Source organism: Cystoisospora suis (assembly GCF_002600585.1).
Source record: "Cystoisospora suis strain Wien I chromosome Unknown contig_303, whole genome shotgun sequence".
NCBI lineage: Eukaryota > Apicomplexa > Conoidasida > Eucoccidiorida > Sarcocystidae > Cystoisospora > Cystoisospora suis.
The window spans coordinates 24,480-44,572 of NW_027153104.1; the positions used below are offsets into that span (position 1 = coordinate 24,480).

Below are 20,093 nucleotides of genomic sequence, written 5' to 3' on the forward strand. Positions count from 1 at the left end.
TTTCAGCTAAGATAAGCATGCAGCAGAGCAACCTGCCTTTTTGCAGGGAAAGACTGGACGGCCAGCACAACAGTACACCAGGAATTCCTAATCAGGTTATGGCAGGTAGTTACGGCCTTTGCTCAGTAAAAGAGAACCTCGGCGAAGGGTGCTGCCAGTGACAGGAAAAAGTGCAAATCCACAGCCTGCACATACATCAACCATTTCGCATTCGTTGGAACAGCTAGTTGGTCATGCGCCACACACAATCGTTCTCAATGACAACACACTCTGGGAGTGGGTCTTCGGCACACCAGCCCGGGCGAAAAGTTCCCTTTGACAAAGTGATCCACTCGGCGCGAGCAGAGCGAAAAAAAACGGCCGTACTACTTCGGGGACGGTAGACCGTAGCATAGCGATCGTAAGCACGTGCGGCCTCTGCTCAAGGACAAAGCTGATGCACCATGAAGCACTCGACAGAACACGATGAGGGAGGGCACGCAGTGAAAAGAAATGGAGAAGGCACGCTGAGCGGATTAGACCGAGGCCTGGTTATCCGCTGACCGACTACAATGACCTGCGTTCGAAAGTGTATCTCGGGGNNTCATCTTTGTTCAGCTCAGGTTCGACTCGCCACACACTCCAACGTATGCTACACCGGGGAGGGTATCCAGGTTGGTTACACGAAGAAGAGAGAAACAACACAAAAAGAAACCCAGCACTCCGCACGAGGATACCGTGAAAGAAGGACCAAGAGCAGTCGCTTCGCTTGTAAAAGCCGAGGTTTGCGCGGAACAAAGATGAGAGCACAGCGGTCCGACAAGACACCCACCCACCCGCCTAGTTGCGCTTAATGGACGACGTACATCTGGTGACTTCGTAGGAATTTGGAGACGACAACCCTGCGTCGTATTTGAGAAGAAATACGACACGAACCTCTTTTCCATTTGCTGGCTTTACTCGAAAATGTACTACCGGTGTGTATCATCTGGCTCGCCACGACCCCTGGTGGTATACCCGTGTCAGTTATACATATAGGGGTCGCACTGAAGATCTCTCCATCAGTGTGTGAGGCCTCATGCAAAACCATTCCTCGGCCAGCATCATCACTGAACGGAGAGTGCAAAAGCGCCTGCTGAGCCGACCGTAAAGGTCTCGAGGCGGTCGAATCGCGAAAGACGGTTTCCAACTCAAAAAGCCTCTGTACCAGGAAGGACGCACTATCTGTCTTGCTTATCAGAGGTGCTGAGGCGACTTTAGGCATTTGATGGAATGTGCACGAACAGATTCTTGCATGTCCCAGTCGTCAGCCCACATAGATACAGGAGAGCGGCTCTGGAGAGACGAAAGCAATCCGCGAGCTCGTCATCTCTTCAACCCATCCCCCCTTAATTTCGTCTCTCTCATTCAGAGCCCCGCAATCTTTTTGTAGAGTGCTGCCAGTTGTGCCTCTGTTACAATGAGACGCTTCTGTACAATTTCAGGACATCTGCCACTAGCGGCAATGCCTTTACCAGCATTTTCTCCCTTCTCAACCATCCTCTCATGTTTTCCTCGGCCGTCACCGGAACTTTCTCCGGTTTTCCCGTTAGCTTCACCCAGCTGAGTAGCACCACCACCAGCAGTGTAAGCCGCTTTCCCTCCGCTGCCGCCCTGCATCCATGCAGGCTTTCCAGCGACTGTGAGGCGCATCACAGGTGTCCTGAGAGCTATACCAGCAGGTGTATTGAAACCATCTCGTACAGCTAAGTCTGTTACTGGGTGGGGTTGTAGATGCTCTGTCTTAACGCTGAGAGTTTCTCCTTCTTTTCCCGTTGTTTCATCCTTAACACTAGCGCTCGGTTGAATAGTGCCTGTACTGTCTCCACCAACGCCTCGTGTCGCTGTAGATGACGATGATGTCTGGTCTAAACAAGGAGACGACGACTGTAAGGAAGACGCCGGTGAGGCAACGTCCGCTAACATTGTAAACTGCCTGATATATCTTGATGTACTTAAACTTGCATGCTCTCCGAAACCTCCGCGAGATCCTTCCGCCCTGTTGTTCGGAAAAAAGCAAAACCCAAGAAATACATATATAGCAAGCACCCTTGAGTGGCAGTATACACATAGATATAGATAGGTAGATAGATACATATAGGAAGTCTATGAAGGCCACCGAATAAACTCAGCCATGTAAGACCCTGAAAGCACGAGAAGTACAGCTATCTACGTCCAGAGTACGGCTATATGAGGACACACACACACGGAACCGAGAGACGTCTCATCTCCCTTTTCCTGTCTCTTCCTTCCTTCAGCATCTACACTGGGCAACAGATTCGCCAAGCTGCTCTTGCAGCTACAAATCCGGGGAGACAACTGTTTTCTAAAACCTCTGTATATCCAGCCTCCTCCCCCGGAACGAAAGACTCTACCATCTACATAGTACGCATGAAGAGCTCCAACAAATTCGGCGGGCACTCAGCCTATCATTACGATCTTAGGTCTTAGCACGAAGTGTCTGCGCTAATGATAGCCGTGTATCTCTTCTATCTACTTAGATTGCCAGCCTCTCCGCCTAGACTATTCATGAGAAGATCAGCAGTCATCTTGGGTTTTGCATACTATAACTGGTGACTATGGACGACTTTGTGATCTAGTGCTGTTGACATGATCAAGAAAAGGTTCGAGAGTAAATACTCGGGAAAAGAACACACGCAAAAAGACAAGCCAGTAGAAGGGGACGTTGATCTCTTCTCCACATGACAGTCCAGATATGAGAAGGAACAGTAAAAAGCTGAAAGAAAAGCTCCAGGAATCAGAACAACTCGGTCACCGCGGGTGAAAAATGTCTACAGCCTCCGCGGGCGACGACTCTCCTACTGCTGCAACTCTAAACACGGTTCCCATAGCAGGCATCATCCTCATAGAAGACACTGAGGCCGTCTCATAGGAAACAAAGTGTAGGACATCTCCTCTTAGCTCCTGGAATTACGGACACACAGACTGCCGCCTCTCTAAGGAACTTTGTCGATTTTATACCAGAACTAAGTTCGAAACACATCACGCTACGGACTGTGACAACTATAGATGGGAGTTAGGCTATCAACACGCAAGACTTCGAGTTCCACCAGTTCCCCTCCTTGTCTGACAAAGTATCCCAGACCTGTGTCTACACTAGACATTCCTGTGAGGTGCAACAGAAAAAGGGGAGAGAAGTGAGTTTTGACTAGCCGCAAGGCGGACAGAGTGGTAGAAGAGACGTACACTCGAGAAAAGAACCGGTCGATTTTCTTTGTAAGGGAGAGCATTTGCAGTTGTAACGCATCATGTTCATTTCTATATCTTCTTAGCTTCGCGCGATTCTCTTCCGGAGCTACACTGGGATTCCATATAGGAACTTGGAAAGAGTGAAGGAGAACAGCATTCTGGAGACGCCTAATAGCAACGAAGAATAGCACCACACATACAAGTCACAGAAGCGATGAACAGCACTGCACCTGAATACACAGACGAACTTAGCAAGCATTACCAGAAAGGAGAACAACTGAATACGCAGGCTGACGTCGCACAGACACGCGGAGAGAGAGAAGAGGATGAATGACAGGTGCAATACGCACATTCATGTACGGCATTCACTAGACTCTCGATACTCTGGGGAGTAGTCCCTGGCTATGGAAGGAAGACCAAATAGGTTCATAACGACACTAAAACCACATATCTTCCCTCGCCGTCGCATGAAGGCCGTGTATATACAGACACATCACACACATGCATGCACACATGGAACGAAGACTGTCGGTCTGTCCCTATTGACTAACCGACACAAACACTCCTACAATCCAATATAAGGGGTTCACTTGCACTGGAGAACTTCCAAGTCTGAAGAAGTCTCACCCCAAGGAAAGAACACTTGCGACGAAGAAGCAAACGAGGAACCACCCGAAGTCCATACAAGAAGGTGAATAGAGAGAAGGAATGCCCCCAAGTATGAGGAAGAGCTTCATATCTGTGAAGTCTGTGGCAGATGCGGTATACGCTGGAATCTGGCAGTCCTATGAAGCTAAGACCGCTGTTGTAGACAGATATACATGCACTTTCGAGTGAGCTTTCATTCCTATTTCCTATCGCCTCGACATCACAGAGGCAGGCAGACAGGCAATCTCTCACACCTCCTGGTTTCTGATATAATACAGCCTGCATGTACACAGCCCGTGACTCCGGTATTCTCTGAAACGACCGTCTACGACAACGGCATCTCCGTAGAGTAGCGCAGGCCTCATAAACAGAAATCCCCGCTAGATAGCTTACAGCCCCCCAGCTTCAAACTTCATTAAAAGGTCGAGTTGTCTACATACAGTATACAAAAGTGCTACTGTATACGTTCGTTGTACATGTAGACTGTTTGACTGCAGAAGGTGTATCCACCCCTAATATGAATAGGCAGTTGATGTCTTCTACAGCGACTCGCATACATCTATATACATCTACTCATATAATGACCCTATGACACAAGTCTCCCTTCGTTAATCAATTGGTGTGAGAGGATTAACCCCTTCTTCTTTCCTATACTATTTACCTGTATTCTTCCAGCATCTGAAGACCAGCTTCTGGTCCCGATATATCTTGAGCGTCTGCTTCTGCTTCTTCGATTTGCATCTTAAGAGTTTGCTGGTGCATAAGAACCCTCTGCTGTAGAGAAGAGGAATGTACCACGCCAGTAGGCATTCTTCCTGCACTAGACTGTTGACGTGGTAAAGATCTTTGCCACGCCAAAGGTCCTCCTTCTGTTCCATCTCTTCTTAGATCTTGCATGAAAGACGGTGCACGCGAAAATGAACCTGCTGAGGTGAGCGAATCTGCTGTACTTCCTCGCCCAAGTTCTCGAAGGACATCCACAGCTGGAGACAATTGAGGGACAGGAGGAGAAGCAAAAGAGTGAAGAACTGGGTATACCACACAAGGCTATAAGTAAGGACAGTTGATCAACGAACATAAATAGTTGAATAGATAGATAGATAGATAGGTAAGATAGACAGCCAGATAGATAGATAGATGAATAAATAGACAGATAGATTGATGACCAGATAGACTGATGAAAGATGGAGAGACAGATAGCCACTTCTCACCTTCTTGTTCATGTTTGCTTGGGATGGCATCTTTCAGTGCGCCTGCCAGTCGGACTTCCAGTAGCTCAGCCTCCTGTTTGCGAATGATTTGACGGAGCATTTGTATCTGAGAGAAATCGTGTAATTAGCGAAACAAGCAGGCCACTCAATCGCTCTAAAGACTTCCCTGTCTACAACAAGGGAACGTCCTCATCGATCACCATGTGAAAAGAAAGAAAATAAGCGATCTCTAGGAGTCGTGTACATTCTTCTCAATGGTTTGGCGTGCAGAGACGGATCCCTTGTGATCAGAATATGTCTATGGCATGTATATATAGATGGAACTTGATCTCGTGACAAAGTACCTTCTTCTTCCTTTTGACATAGTTGTATCTATAGCTATACCTCCATCTTGGTCTCTAGCTTAAGAGCAGAAAGAGAAGGGGCGGCTCACACCGAGAAGATCACCTTCTGTTGATCTTAGAAAAGAAAACAAACGTGTGTCTATAGTGCGCCGTCACACATGTATGGGAGCAGCAACAAAAGAAAGGACAGCTAGACCCCTTCTGATTGAAGACCTTTGACTCGACCACACTTCCTGTAAGGACTTGCTCTCTTCGGGATGGTTCGCACATGAAGAATACATGCGGAGCTACAGGAAGCATCATCCACTCCCCCTCTTTCTCTTCTCGTAAACTCATGTTCATCTTTCTTGTGAGGAAGATAGAAACACCTGACGAGTCTTTCTTCTCCCCAGAAGAGAGACAGACAAATACGCACCATGCCTCTTCCACGACCTTCAAAGGCCCATGGAGAAAGATTTCTACCTCTAGTCTATCTCGAGGCTTCATTCTGTCCCTCTGCCGCTACCTAGCCTGAAGGCTATGACGATGTAGTAAATGAACACCTACCTACTTTCTTCCCTCATTTGAATGAACTTACCTGCTCCACATCTCCTCCGCCACCCGCGTGACTAAGCGAGACTTTCTTGAGTGCTTCCAAACGCTTTGTTAATTCTGAAGAAAAAAAAAGAAGAAAAGTGTGACAAGCCCGTACTAGCACATGTGAGAGTGGCCATCTACATGTTCTTTCAGAGAGAGGGAGACGACGAACACGAAAGTCAAAAGTAAAGGCAAAAGGAAGTCTCCACTTGTTTGAAAGAGGGCTTGAGGAAGATCTCAAGGTAGAAAGACTACTGAGTGATCTTTACCTGGACCGTCGATCTTGTGTGGGATTCTCAATAGATGAATGATAGAGAAGAAATGAATACACCAGGATATGAAGACATCCATTTTGAGTGTGAAGATATCAATGAAGAGATGAGCTGAGAGATATAGGAAGGAACCTGAGTCTATGGACGACGGAAAGCTTTGAAGATCTTTCGTTTGAAGTGACTGACGCCCGTAGGAGATTTGCCGTCTTGACATGAAGACGACCGCAGGTTTAACTCTTATCCGTAGATAAAAAAAGAGAAGGGAAGAAACCTCTACCTGAATCGATGGTACTTATATCGTGAGTATTCAATGAGAGAAACAGCACGCTCTCTTGAAGATATATACTACTATATCAACATATATACATATAGATACACATACGTATACAGGTGGGCTTGTACTTGTACACGTGTGTACACCAGAGAAAGAAGAAAGTCTCTTTTCAATCTTCACCCAGATGACGGCAGAAGATGAGAGAGAATGACTAGAACTCCTGATACTATTGCAATTAGAGAAGAGACTCGTAAGCTACCCACCCCGTTGCCCATGTTGTTCGTACCTTGGAGCCTCACACCGATCTCACGTTTATCATGTCTGAGCTGATGCGCCTCATGGTTCTGCTGATCCACTTTCCTTCGAGCTGCGTCAAGCATATGAACGCAGTTGCTTTTCTCCTTTAGAACTGCCTGGAGCTCTTCCTCTAGACGATCATACCTGCAGGAGTCAGATAGGCAGACAGAGAAACAGTTGTTAAGAGGGCCTCTGTCTTGAAATTCTTTGCGGTTACCGTTGAAGATAATGAAGACGAAGATGAGCGACGTGTCTTGGATGAAGTGACTATTTATGGAAGTGGGTGGCTGACCATATAGACCATACATGTAGTGACAATACACACATCGTGACTCCGCGGCTACCTTCACCTTTGTTCCTTATATAGATATAGATGCATGAGATGCGCCTGGATTATGCAGCAGTATCGAGAGACGAGTACATTATTACTGAATACAACTCTATATCTATCCAATCATGTACCACACACACATAAACAGTCTTATACAGACAAAGATAGACGCATATTGTCATACGTGCATGCGAACATAGACATATGCCTCCATGCATACATATCTATTGACACATACACATATCCATACAGACACCATTCCACAAGCGAGAAGAATAGAATGCGTAGCGTAGGGGGCGTAATGATGCAGACATACACACGGGAAGATGAGAACGTGGAGGGTTGTGTCGACACCCGACGAACAGCTACCTTCAATAGAGAAGGCTCGTCCGCACGTTATAGACCCTTGCTTAGTCAGAAGGCCTTGACTCATACCAAGGCGAGCCCGTTACTTACTTCTCCGCCTTAGGACGAGCGCTGCTATAGAGATGCTCCCACTTTGATGCGAGCCTTTCTTTCTCTGCTATGGTTTCACGTTGCTGCATAAGATAGATACATAAATAGATCAAAGATAGATCAAAGATAGATAGATAGATGCGTTGCTGAGTCAAAGATAGTGTAGAGGAAGGAGAGTGTGTAAGAGGAGTTTCCTTCCCTCTCTTTTCTCGATGAGTCGAAACCGAGAGACAACTCCACATAGGTGATGTATCTATGTCATGCACAGGTAGCTAGATAGCGACACGAAGCCAGCAGAGCAAATCACGTGCACACGAGGAATCCCTCTTCTCTTGAGGCGTGTGAATGTATGAATATGTATGTAGGTATGTCTGTAGTGCAGAATGGCCGACATCCTTTCTCCACCGCACCTACCTCTTCGATCTGAGCTTGAAGCTTCTTTTCTTCTTCTATCAACTGTTCGACTTTCTTATCCATCTTTTCTTCTTCTTTCAGCCACGAGTGTATACTAGAAGGGATAGTGTCCCAGACCGAGCACCACCCTGCGACTACGGGCGAGACAGTGACTGAAGCTATGGTTCTCTTGTCTGTATCAAAGGCGCAGACAAAGGTATTGAGTATCTGAAAGAAAGAAAGACAGAAAGAAAGGAAAGAAAAAGAGAAGTCAAAGAAGATGATGTGTCTCTCGCGGCCACGTGGGTGGGAGCAGCAGCTCGTAGGCAAAGTGAGATGTTGGCTCATGATAAAGAAGAAAGAATCTATCTGTAAAGTTCAGTGGAGGTCATATGATCAGACGAAGATGGCTTTTAGGAGGTGTGCATGCATCTGAAAGAAAGAGAGCTTGTAGAAAAAGGAAAGAGGTGACCTGATTGAAGAGGGGGGAGAGGGGAAAAAGAAGAAGAAAGAACCTTCTTCGCAGGCACTTCCTAACTACAGCATAGACAACACCCTATACAGCAATATAACTGGATCATCTACAGCAACATAGACAGCATAGACAAGAGACTGTTGCCGCATCACGGGGCACACGTAAAGAAAAAGAAAAAGAAGCCTCTTTTCAACGTCGTTGTCTTGGCATGCCAGGCGTGGATAGGCTGGAGCTTATCTTCCCTACACAGTATTGTATCTCTCTCCTAGGTTTGGGTGACAGCCCCATACGGACTTCGAATCCTCTCTTCGAAGAGTAGAATGAACGCCTCTTTCTTCTTGGGAAAAGACATCTAGTTTTCTCATAGGCTTCATCGCATTGAGTCGTTCGGAGTAGATAGCTCACACCCGCGCCTTCTTGCAATGTCCGCTGCAAACTGCTTCACGAGTAGATACACCCTACCCAACGCGACAAAGAAAGGATCAGAAGTCACATTCTTCCTCTCTTCACTCCCACTAACAACACACTGAAGTCGTGAGAAGAAAGAAAGAGTGAGAAAGAAAGAAAGAAAAGGCGGGGGAGAGCCTAGTAATCAGTCGTTAGGTTGTTTGGTCGTTACCTCAAATCCTCTATCCGGAATGAACTTCGAGTCCTTCAATTCCGGCGCTTCCACAAGCTGCGTCAGGAGTCTTCGAGTAGCCTACAGTCATCAGTAGCCGTCGCCGTAACAAGAGAAGAAGAAACGAAGCACTGGAGATAATTGATCTATTGAGCCCCTCCTCATAGGATTGCTATCATCTAACAAGGAGAAACAAGGTGACGGTGGGTGCTGCAAGATACGTCCAAAAGAATGACGCAACCTGGACAGGTTCCAGATGAGAAGGAGAAAGAAAAGTAAACCCACCGAAGAAGACCTTGATTGATGAGTCAGACGAAACAGCCTCCCTGCGACTAACTACCAGGAGAGATGTAGGTAGGAAATCGATAAGAAAGCGCAAGAAAGCTATGAAAAGAAGATCCCCGCGCGGAAGTAGATGAATGGCATGCAAGAATCCACATAGACATCCAGTAGACACTAAGTCGGGTCTCTTTGCACGCTCTCCGCCGTATAAAGGGGACACGTTGAGAGAGAAGACTTTCTTTGAAGGGAGAGGAATGAGTATGAGAGGGAGAGAGGAGGAGATACAAGAAGAGAAATGAATCATGAAGACAGGATGGTTGAGATCTATGTAAGTCGGAGATAGGAAAGATCAAGTGATCAACTACACCTCTCTCCACAGATAAACAGGGAATGTGAAGAACTTGACGTACCAAGAAGGTCTCCTCAAAGGATGGAAATCCCGACGTCTCTTGCTGTCCCTTCTTCTTATTCTCTTTCTTCTCCTTACTAGTACTATTACTACTATTGTCATCATCTCGACCTTCTTCATCTTCTTCTTCATTGGCGGCATCATTCTCCTCTTCTGGCCTTCTTTCTTTCTCTATCTTAACTTTTCTTCCTATCCAAGCACCGAAGGTTGTTGTGCTCCTAGTAGGAGTAGAGAGATTCCGCCCTGCACCTCCTTTCTGACTTGCATCTCCACTTCCCCCTCGACTGCTATGATCACGCCGAAGAAGAAAGAAACCTCCCTTCCCCTTTTCATTCTTCTCTCCTCCGTCACTCTTGTCACTTTTCTTCTCTAAAATCCCTTCCTGTCCTTCGACAACAGGAGGGAGCCACGAAGGTAACGCATGCAAAGCCTTTGAGCAGGACGTCATGAACTCCATCCATTTCGCTCTCGCATCTTGGGCGGCTATGACCCCTGCAACTGCCGCTCCTTTCTCTCCAGACTTGTCGACTTCAAAAGCGCATGAACCTGCCACAGCGAGAAGTCCGATAGCTCTCATGACGTGAAGGATCGAAACCACACAAGGTGCTAGAGACATGAGAGTATCGATACTCTCGCGTCCCTTCGCATCTTCTTTCTCTTCTTGTCCTGTGGTCGGAAGAGACGTAGAAGAAGGAGACTTCTGGCTTTGCTCCCCTCCTTGAGTTGACTTTCTCCCTGGGGCACCTGCTTTCGATGGACTTGTACTCCTGTCAGAGTCTCTTGCTTGCTTTGACCCAGCCTTCTCAAGCCCGACCTTCGATCCCTTCGAGTCCGTTTCGCGCTTCCAAGAAGAAGAAGAGGAAGAAGAAGAAGGACCAGGCTGTTGCGATGAAGGAGGAGGGACCCCTGTGATGGCTTGTGCAAGAGATGAAGGAAGAAGAAGGGATAGAGCATGAACGGCGTCATCGAATGGTTCAAGAGGAAATGACGACGACAGAGTGCATGCAGTTGCACTAGAAACAATCTTGGAGGTATGACGTAAAGCTGACATGGCTATGGTATAGGCAGCGCCATCCGGTGATTCAAGAAGGGGGAGAATAGAAGAAGTAGAAGTGGACGATGAAGAAGATCGAAGATAATAAAGAAAGAGTGAAAGAGCCCGGGCTAAGAAAGCAACACTCCGAATACTATTGAAGAGCCACAGGATAAAACCTTGTTCTTTAGTCGTTGTCTGTACATACCACACAGGGACGTATGAAGATCACACCATACAATACGAAAGTCACCTTCAATCAATCGGAGAGAGATATAGATAGATAGATAGATAGACAGCTTGAAGATAGATACAATTATAGAGAGATCAAAAGATTAAAGATGAACAGATATATTAGAGAAAAATAGATAAATAGATAGATGGAAAATAGAGACATAGATATCGATAGCATGAAGATAGATAGATAGATAGGAGGAAGAGCGATGAATGTATTGAATGTGAACGAGAGACAAAAAGTCGGTAGCTATTTAGATGGAAAGGCTAGACAGACAGATATGTAGGTCGCCGAACAGATAGATCAGAGATAGTTGATAGAGTAAACAGAGGCAGGCGATACCGCTGAGAGAAAATGCTGCTAGATGACTATACATGGCATACATACAAACCACACTATACACACATCTCATTCCTCCGCACTTCATGTGTACACACTGCAAGTATTTAAATTTGAAAGGCAGACTAAGAAAAAGAGAAAGAACGAAGACTGGAAAGAAGAGAGCTGTCTGTCACGCCTCCGCCCTCCAAGTCTGGCCATGCAACTAACCATGCATAGACACTATTAGCATGCGTGATGTACAGCTCGGGCTTGTATCGATCCTCAGCACAGAGCCATTCACACGTCCTAAGCGCTAAAGCTAGTTCCAAAGCGGACTCTTCTTTCCATCTTGAACAAGATCACACATGGGACGAAACTAGATAGATAGATAGATTAAAGATAGATAGATATAAGATGTCTACTGCTTATGTTTCTCATGAGGAAACTAGATGCCCCATGTAGTTCTTCCCTCTTCACAGGAGGGACGCGGGGGCGTGTGTCTATGGTATACAGTCCCTCCTTACTTTCGGATTGGAGGTTGCATCTGCAAGGAGAGGCTGTACATACAGCCCGTGGACATGCTGGAGATAGAGAAAGCATTGCCATACAGCTGCATGCATGGCAACGACCCCTTCAGAAGTTTTTACAATCTTCGCCACACAATCATCAGGTAAAGCTAAACGGAGAAGTCTTAACTTTTCATCTCTACAGCTGATTTGGATCTGTCTTTGGATTGCATGCGCCTGTAGTGTAGCCATCTGAATTTGTAAAGCCTCTAGCATTTCTTCTCCCTGTGTCCCTCCTAAGATACCTTCTTGTACTCCGACTCCTTCATCTATGATCTTCTCATGACTTCCTTCTTGGCCCCGCTCTATCAACCGCCCACTACTAGAGTCTACTCCTTCTCCATGAGCCTGCGAAACTTCTTCGTCACCTTCGGCAGAGGAAGACTCCTGTGCTGTCTTGCCTTCAGCCGAATCAGATGAAGAAGAAGAAGCAGAGCGCGTTCCCCCGCCTCCACCAGAGGAGAAGGCAGAAGAGCCAGATTTCATAGGAGGAGTCGACTTCACGGCAAGTTTCTTCAACGGCGTTTTACTCTGTTGCTTTAGTGTATAGACACGCTGCCATCGAGGAGCCGTTAGAGACTGGAGATGTTCGTTCTTCGATCGTAGCTGCTTGTTCTCCACATTCAACTGCTCCATTGCCGCCCTCTAGAGAAAAACAGGAAAGAGGAAGGAGACAGATATGTCTACGTCTACATGTGAAACTAGAGCAGGCTTGACTAACTGACAACTCAATCACTGTGTGTATGTATCTATCTATCTTTGATCTATCTGTCTCTCTATCTTTATAGTCACTGCGTCGCTACGCTGCTCCTACCAGGCTGTTGACAGTTCGAGAGATGGGATGTCTATATCGAGAGAGTGGCAGTCTTCAAGCTTTTGAAAGAACCACGAGTGAAGGGATGGAAAGGAAGGAGAGAAAGGGAGACGAGGATGTCTAAAAGAAGAGAGACAATGGTAGTGCAAAAGTCCAAGGCATGGCCAGTCTAAATCCGAGACATATGCGATGAGTTGACTGATTGACGATGTGTTTCACTTCGATATATATAGAAAGGCAACCCACCGTATAGATAGGAAGATGACACATGAAAGCAGACCCACCTAAATACCTACCTGCCTATCTACATATGGATCGTACACCTCTCTCTCTAGCTAGGAATCATTTACGCCTACACGCTATACTATATAGACTCAACCTTCCTTACATCTCTCTCACTGACTAGGATATACGACTCTCACATGCTACAGACAAGCAGGTGAGTACTCTTCACAAGAGATGAAGGGTCGTGAAGAAAACGTCGCGCATGTATGGAAAGACCCGGACTGTCAACTGGTAATCTTAGATGCAGAGTAGGGAAGAAGACGAAGAAGAGTACTTCTTTCTTCGTGAAAAGAAACAGAGAACCTTACATTCTTTGCTTCCTTTTCTTTGAAGACTTTCGATAACCTATCAAAGGCCTGCTGATAGGTGACCTTGGCCGCGTTCGATTCCTGCAGCTGGCGTACGAGAATGTCTAGCTGTCTTTCTTGTGTCTCAATGAGATCTCTCTGTGCGCCATGCTGTGACTCGTAAGTCTGAAGAAGTTGAGCATCTTCGGCGGCACCTCCCTAGGTCAAGACAGGCACACAAAGAAAGGAGACTTTTGGATAGACTAGACAGACATGCCGGAAGAAGATCTCCATATGGGAACGGTCTGTTCACCATGAGAAGCCTTAGGTGCAGATCCTAAAGAGGAAGGGAGAAAAATCTGCTACTTAACAATCCGCTTCATCTCTCAGCTGCTTTTCTTGTCGTCTTGTATAGATCCTGATTTACTCTTTGTCTCGACTAGCTTTCCTCTTTAGAGGCCTCTTTTCAAAGAAACAGAGTCACGAAGGAGTCAGGAAGAAAGACTGAATGAGAAAGACATAAAGCATTACCTCTCACATAGAGAATATATACATATATATATATGCATATATATTCCATCTGGAGAAGAAGGCGAGATCGGAAAACAGACACTCGAGAAGACCGTCCACGACTCCTCGTCTTTTCTCTGAACAAGAAAGAGTCGTTTCTCTAAAGCTCATAACCTAGGTATCGAAAAAAGAGAAGGGGGCTGAGATATCTTTGTATATCCTTCATCGATACGGCCTCCATCAACTCTATAGACTGAGAAAGGAGAAGAACATTCTCGAAAGAATCGTCTCCGTATCGGATTCTTCTATTCACCATATGAAAACGTCGTGAGGGCGTAGGAGGCCTGAGAAAACACTAGGAGAAGAAGAGATACAAGATTCGAGGTGGGGTCCGTATTCTTGTAGAAGTGAGTATAGGAGTCAAGCCGTGTGAAGAGAGACTTACCTCTAGTTCAGCAATCCTTTCTTCAGCCTTGCTTCGATACTCCATAAGAGCTTGATTCTCTTCTTCTATAGCATTTTTCTCTGAAGAGACTTTCAAGAGAAGCTGCTTCAGTTGCACGAAGGTCTTATCGTAATGGAGAATACGCTCACGAAGCTGGGCTATCTCTGGACGCAGCTGCTGTGAAGTTTGGAGTTCCACTTGCTTCTGTGCGAGTTCTTCACGTAAAGTCGCGATCTCAAGATCTTTATCAATCAGCTAAGCATCGTGATGACGCGCACAAACATAACCAAAGAGAGGGCGAATGAGGGAGGAAGCAAGAGAGAAGAATGAAGATCAAAGAAGAAGGGTTGGAGAGACATATGACTGAATCAAAGGTTCATCCCTGTTAGTCCGTGATACACCCGCTGTACGTACACCGTGCAACGGCCCTAGGGACAAGCCCGATGCACTGCATATATGAAATCCCCCATGCAGGGCAACGATACACCAGAGACGTGAAAGGAACAGGTTCTCTCGCCTTTCACTCTGTGTGAAGAAGACGAAGAAAAGAGGGACGGCATTCAGCGGCCCATCTATGTTTGTAGCTATGGGGTGTATATCTTTTATTCTAGGTGGACACGTTTGCCAGGCACATCACAACACTGCAGGCGCCGGAAAGAAAGAGAAAGACAAAAGAATATGAAGACGATCAGAGATCAAGTCACAGGAGGGGAAGGAAGACACTTCAATTGTCATGTCAACGACTATGCATGCGAAAAAAGACGAGGTCTCGGCCCTCTGTCCTTTGACGTCTGGCAAATCGCAGATTCACACCCACCCGTCACGAAAGAAGAAAAGAGGGAGAAAGAGGAGACACCAGAGAGAAGATACGGAGAAGTGGCTGTAGAATCCATTAGCACATCTGGAAATAGATACAGGCAAGCCCATTCCGATTAGGGAAGACCGATCTCCACGGAAATAAGCTAGAGTAGCTCCATAGAGAAAGGCTAGGGCCGTATTCGCTGGACTGACTTTGAAGGCGAGTCACTCGCTGAGGAACAAAGAAGAAAACTCCAGAATACCCTCATCGACCCTATGTCGATGCACATAGACGTCAAACCGAATTAGAAGGCTGGGTGCATGCAAAAGAAGAAGAGGAAACTCTCCTGTAAGGGAAACGACGACGTCGCAGTGCGCTCATATGTATAGACATGTCTAACTCACCAAGTTATCGTACTGAAGCTTGAGATCGCTCGATAATTCCTTATTCTTCTCTGCTTGAACTAGTGCAGTTTCCTTCTCCACCGCTGCTGCTTCTAGGCACTCCTGCAAAAAGAGAAGACGAGGAAGCCACACGCTCCTCCATGAGTCTCTTCGGAGGGACACTGTCAGGCAGCTTGACATATATTACAGTTGAGGGCCGAGAGAATAACCTAAGCTCACACATAGGCATAATGTACTCTCGGGGTTTCCCTTCCTCGTAGTTGATTAGCCTCCATCTGTCGTTCTGTCTGTCATTTCTAAGGAACCGTCTTCGCCTACTAAATTAGAGACATTGCCTTTGAAAGGAGTAGAAGCTGTCTGTTCCTCAGCCTCTCTCCCGCCCCGAGAAACACTTTCGACGCAATAGAAGTGCCAAGGCAGGCCTCGAAGAGACAGACACTTCCCCGTCAACTCTTTGTAAGCCAAGAAAACGAAGATGGTTGCTAGAGAAGAAGTTTTCTCAGATATACCGTCCTTTTTGATCGCATGCTGAACTGAAAGAGAAACATCGACTCGCGGTACTTCAGACCTTCCCTCTCTCACCTCAAATCCAGCAAGATCGTCTTCAAGTCTCTTCACTTGTATCAACAGCTCATCACGCTCCTGCGCCGAGAGGAAGGGAACACACCAAAGAAATCTGGCCTTGTGTGCGCCTCATTTCCGACCTACACACCTCCTGCTGTCTAGGTAACTTTTCTCAAGTCGATGGCTGAGCAACATCTCAAGGCGACTGAAGTCTTAAGCTCTCCGGAGTAAGCGCGGCTCCTATTGGAAGACGTCTCGTCTCTCTCTACTGAGTGTTGCGTACTCGACGTGCAGGGTTACGCATAATCCATGGGAGATCTGTCTCCACAATAGATGAACGCCTGTTTACAGAATAGACTAATATGAGGCTATGGGCAGGCGTGGAACTTGAAGGCGGTCACGGCTTTGAAAAAATGAAGTCGATGCTTGAAGGTCTGTGGGTGAAACGCTCTCTAAAGGAAGGGCTTTGTAAGTATGACGCATGCATACTGAGATCCCCCAGGTATCCCTACAGATATGAACATGTAGGCGGGCCTATCTAAGTAGATAGATAGATAGATAGAGAGACCATACGTACCGGTGACGCGCTGGAACTCACTGTGGCACACTTACAGGCGAGCAGAGACGCGAGTTTCTCAGAATGTACCAGATGGCAAGACAGCACCCTACTGCATAGACCCACAAGCGATAGGAGGGACTTCAGTGATGAGACGTCCCACCATGCATCTATATCCTCTCCAAGGGTCCCGACCGTCTCTTTTGCTTAATTTTTCACATAGGCAGCCACCCGATGGACCGCAGAGAACACGTACATACGAGTCACACTCATTGTAGAGGTTCGCTCACCTGTTTAACGCAGCCACACATACGAGAAGACAGAGCACCTCGGGACCTCCAGACTCAATGCAAAGGCAACAGAGGCAGCTTACCCGAGTTAAGTTAGCCACTCGTTCGTCGTCTGTCATGCCTCGCTCGGCCTGGATAAGGCGCACGCTCAATTCCTCAACTTTCCTCTCTGTTTTAGCAAGCTGCACAAACAGAGATGAAGAGACATGGAGAACCTCTCTCTTTACCTGCGGAACCTACACGACAGACGGAGACCTTTCTTCTGTGGGTCAAAGGTAGTCTAAATGGAGACCCGTGCTCCCCTGGATAGCCTCAAGTTGAATAGACAGAAGAAACACAACCCATGCATATGTCCGTCCGTTTCTCCTTTCAGGGTACTGCAAGGGCGAGGGGATAAAATTCCCGATAGATGAGGAATGCCATGTAACCTTGTAAAGGCACCCCGGCGTTCTCCTCTGCATAACGGTAGTGAAAGAAAGCCTCTAACGGTTTCTCTCTCCATGCATCATAGAATTCACTCACTGTCGCTTATTTTCCCCCTCCATCTCCCCCGCTTCAGAAAACGGGTATCTGTAGATACACCGCACGACTGTGAGAGTACGGCTTTTTGTACGCGAGTTCACTTTCTTTTTCGCGTCCATTCTCCAACCCAACGGAAGCGAAGATAAATGGGTTTCGTATCCTTCAGAATCCGGAGAAGAAAGAAAGTCCTTTTCTGTCTACTTGCCATCAGCTGAGAAATCTAAACTTCACTTTAACCCTTGAAGAGTCGGGTAATAAAGCGTCTCCTGCGCTTCAGAATCTGTACACTCCTGCAACTCCTCTGGTGACTATCATGGCCGGTCGTAAGAGAGAAAAAACCCCTATAGGGACAGTTTGTTCTTCTCCCCAATCGCCTCTTCACAGCATGGGAGACAAATCAAAGAGAGAAACAAAGCTTTTCAGCTACGCTCCAATGTCCTTGCACGTCCACCGTCTAGTCGTACACCACTGCGCATGACGAACCAGGAGGGCCTTATTCGGGTTATGAGCTTTATCTTACCTTCTCCTGCAATTCCTGCACCTCCTTCTTTTTCGTCTCAAGCTCATGAAAGGCTACAGCAGCCTCAGCGAGACCCGAACTCATCCCGCTTCCTCGCCTGCTCGACAAGGAGAAATCTCCATCAGGTTTCCCATCTCCTAAGAGACTCGACCCCCCACCAAATCGAGATGAAGCTCGAGGAAGCAGATCCGACGCCACTCCCAAATCACCGTTTCTTTTGGCTCCCCCTGAAGTCGATTGTCTCCCAGGGGGGCCAAGGGCCTGCCCAATGTGGACCGGACTATCGGGAGCGGAAGGACCGGATGTTCGACTCGGTATCTCAATGACAGAGGCAGAAGCAGAGGGAGCAGCATTAGAGCTGGTGCCTGAGTTCTCTGTTGCTGTGTGAGGTGGGATCTCCTGTGAAGTTTTTGCGTCGTCGGCGTTTCTCGTTTCCGGCACAGCCTCCTTCACCGCAGGGGTGGTAGTAGTAGTCGTCGTAGCCGGTGTGGGATCGGTCTTCGAGCCCTGCCGGGTAGGCGGGAGTGTCTCCTTGGAAGTATCTCCGCTGTTTGGACTTCCTGCCTCACTGGCACCAGCAGCAGAAGCAACAACTGGAGATGATGACTTCACATCCCGTGAAGAGCCTGTCCGATCAACTGAAGTCAAGGAAGACGACGAACTAGGGGCGACAGAGGGAGAGGCCGGAGGTGACCGGGGAGACTCCTTTGCTGTCTCATTTGGAGGAGTATCCGTCGACGATTTCCCAGCCTCTTCAGCTGCTTCTTGAGCGGCAGCCTCGTCTGCTGCGCGAGTCTCATCATCCGTGAAATAGTCGTCTTTCTCCGCGTCATATTTGTAGTAACGCTTGGAGTCGTCGTCCCAGTACAACTGCTGTCCACCGTCGTCGTCATCCGCCATTGCGCAGGCTTGGTCGAAGAACCCGGACGAATGTGTAAGTAGTAAAACGCTTCCCCGGAAGTGACCAACCGGAGGAATGCAGCCGCTGGGACTGGTGGATGCGAAGAAGAGGCGTACGCTGACAAGAAGGGAGAACCGGCGAGCGACGACAAGAATGCCATCTGCATGAGGCCTTACATGCACATATGAAGGAGAGACGAGACAACCAAGCCAACGACACTCGGAGGGACGGAGGCGAAGAGAAGCGGCGAATACCCGACCACCAAAAAAGCGGTCCTAGCCACGGCGTATTGCTGTTTGCCAGGGCCGGGGGTACCGAGGAATTCGAAACGACCAAGGGAGCGAAGGTGCAGCAGAACTGTGGCTGAGTACGTGCCAAACAGGACGGTTGAGAGGTTCTTCAGCCAGACAAAAGACAGCGGAGCTGGAAAACAAATTTGGGTGCTGTCCCGATGACCCAAGATGAAACACGTGTCCAGCCTTGACTGCGGGCAAGAAAAGAAGGAACTTTACATAGGAACAGAGCGAGTGAGATAATCCTGAGAAAAGCGGACAGAGCGGGATCCCCCGGCTACGAAACGACACAACGGCTGGATCCCGGAAGCTCGTCTCTGCTGGACGGCGAAATAGCGCCCTATGAACAAGAGAGGCGTCGAATAGAGCGTAAGGCAGAAACTTGTTATACCTGAGAACTTTGCTTCGCTGCCGATCGCGGCTGAAGAACCTCCACAACTGCAGCCGGTCGACCAGCCCAACGGCAGCAGGGCAGCCAGCCCACTATCCCTTTTTGGCCGCACCGCTCCCCGGCTGTCAATTTCCGAGTAGAAAACACAGAATCGTAGCACTTGGGACGGCAGAAGGATCCTCTGAGGTTCCAGCCACCAACGAGGCCCATCGCCACAGACTTTTGCCACCACGCCAATACCGCAGAGCCGGGGAGCCAGCCGGAAGCCTGTGAAAAGGGAACTCTCCCACCTCGCACCCCCCCGCCCAGCTGCTAGATGTTCTTCATGAGACAGCAGAGGGCAAACCGCGATCCTGTCGAGCTGGCCATTGTTGCCACCTAGTTTGCCAGCACCCTAGCACCGCGAAAGCTCCACTCATCAATCACACTTCGGTTTGCGTCTGAACAGATGGCCGTGGCATACGTCTGTTTAGGCCACGGGCCGCCGGTGGTTCGTGACCCGGGAAGGCGGTTTGTGGCTGGCCTCTCCAGCTACAGAAGTG

General features: G+C 47.8%; 1 protein-coding gene across 1 annotated transcript; it reads right to left on the minus strand.

Annotated features, from left to right (window-relative positions):
- Window positions 1-73: 73 nt before the first annotated feature.
- On the minus strand, window positions 74-19,765 carry CSUI_000788 (uncharacterized protein). Its single transcript, XM_068060995.1, has 17 exons — window positions 17,967-19,765; window positions 17,008-17,106; window positions 16,097-16,156; window positions 15,515-15,616; window positions 14,312-14,566; window positions 13,378-13,575; window positions 11,929-12,615; window positions 9,817-11,046; window positions 9,125-9,205; window positions 8,052-8,258; window positions 7,638-7,720; window positions 6,840-6,994; window positions 6,009-6,082; window positions 5,088-5,193; window positions 4,538-4,859; window positions 3,226-3,396; window positions 74-2,017 (listed from the first exon to the last, which is right to left on the minus strand). Exons 1-17 carry the CDS (start codon window positions 18,864-18,866, stop codon window positions 1,387-1,389), a joined length of 5,361 nt encoding a protein of 1,786 aa, XP_067927027.1. The 5' UTR covers window positions 18,867-19,765; the 3' UTR covers window positions 74-1,386.
- Window positions 19,766-20,093: the final 328 nt, after the last annotated feature.

Coding starts and splice junctions, on each gene's coding strand:
- CSUI_000788 (XM_068060995.1), bottom strand. CDS start 18,866: ATGGCGGATGACGACGACGGTGGACAGCAGTTGTACTGGGACGACGAC. Junction 14,567..15,514: donor AGCTTCAGTACGATAACTTG/GTGAGTTAGACA, acceptor CACGATGCTTAG/CTGATTGATAAAGATCTTGA. Junction 3,397..4,537: donor CAGATGCTGGAAGAATACAG/GTAAATAGTATA, acceptor CGTTGCTATTAG/GCGTCTCCAGAATGCTGTTC.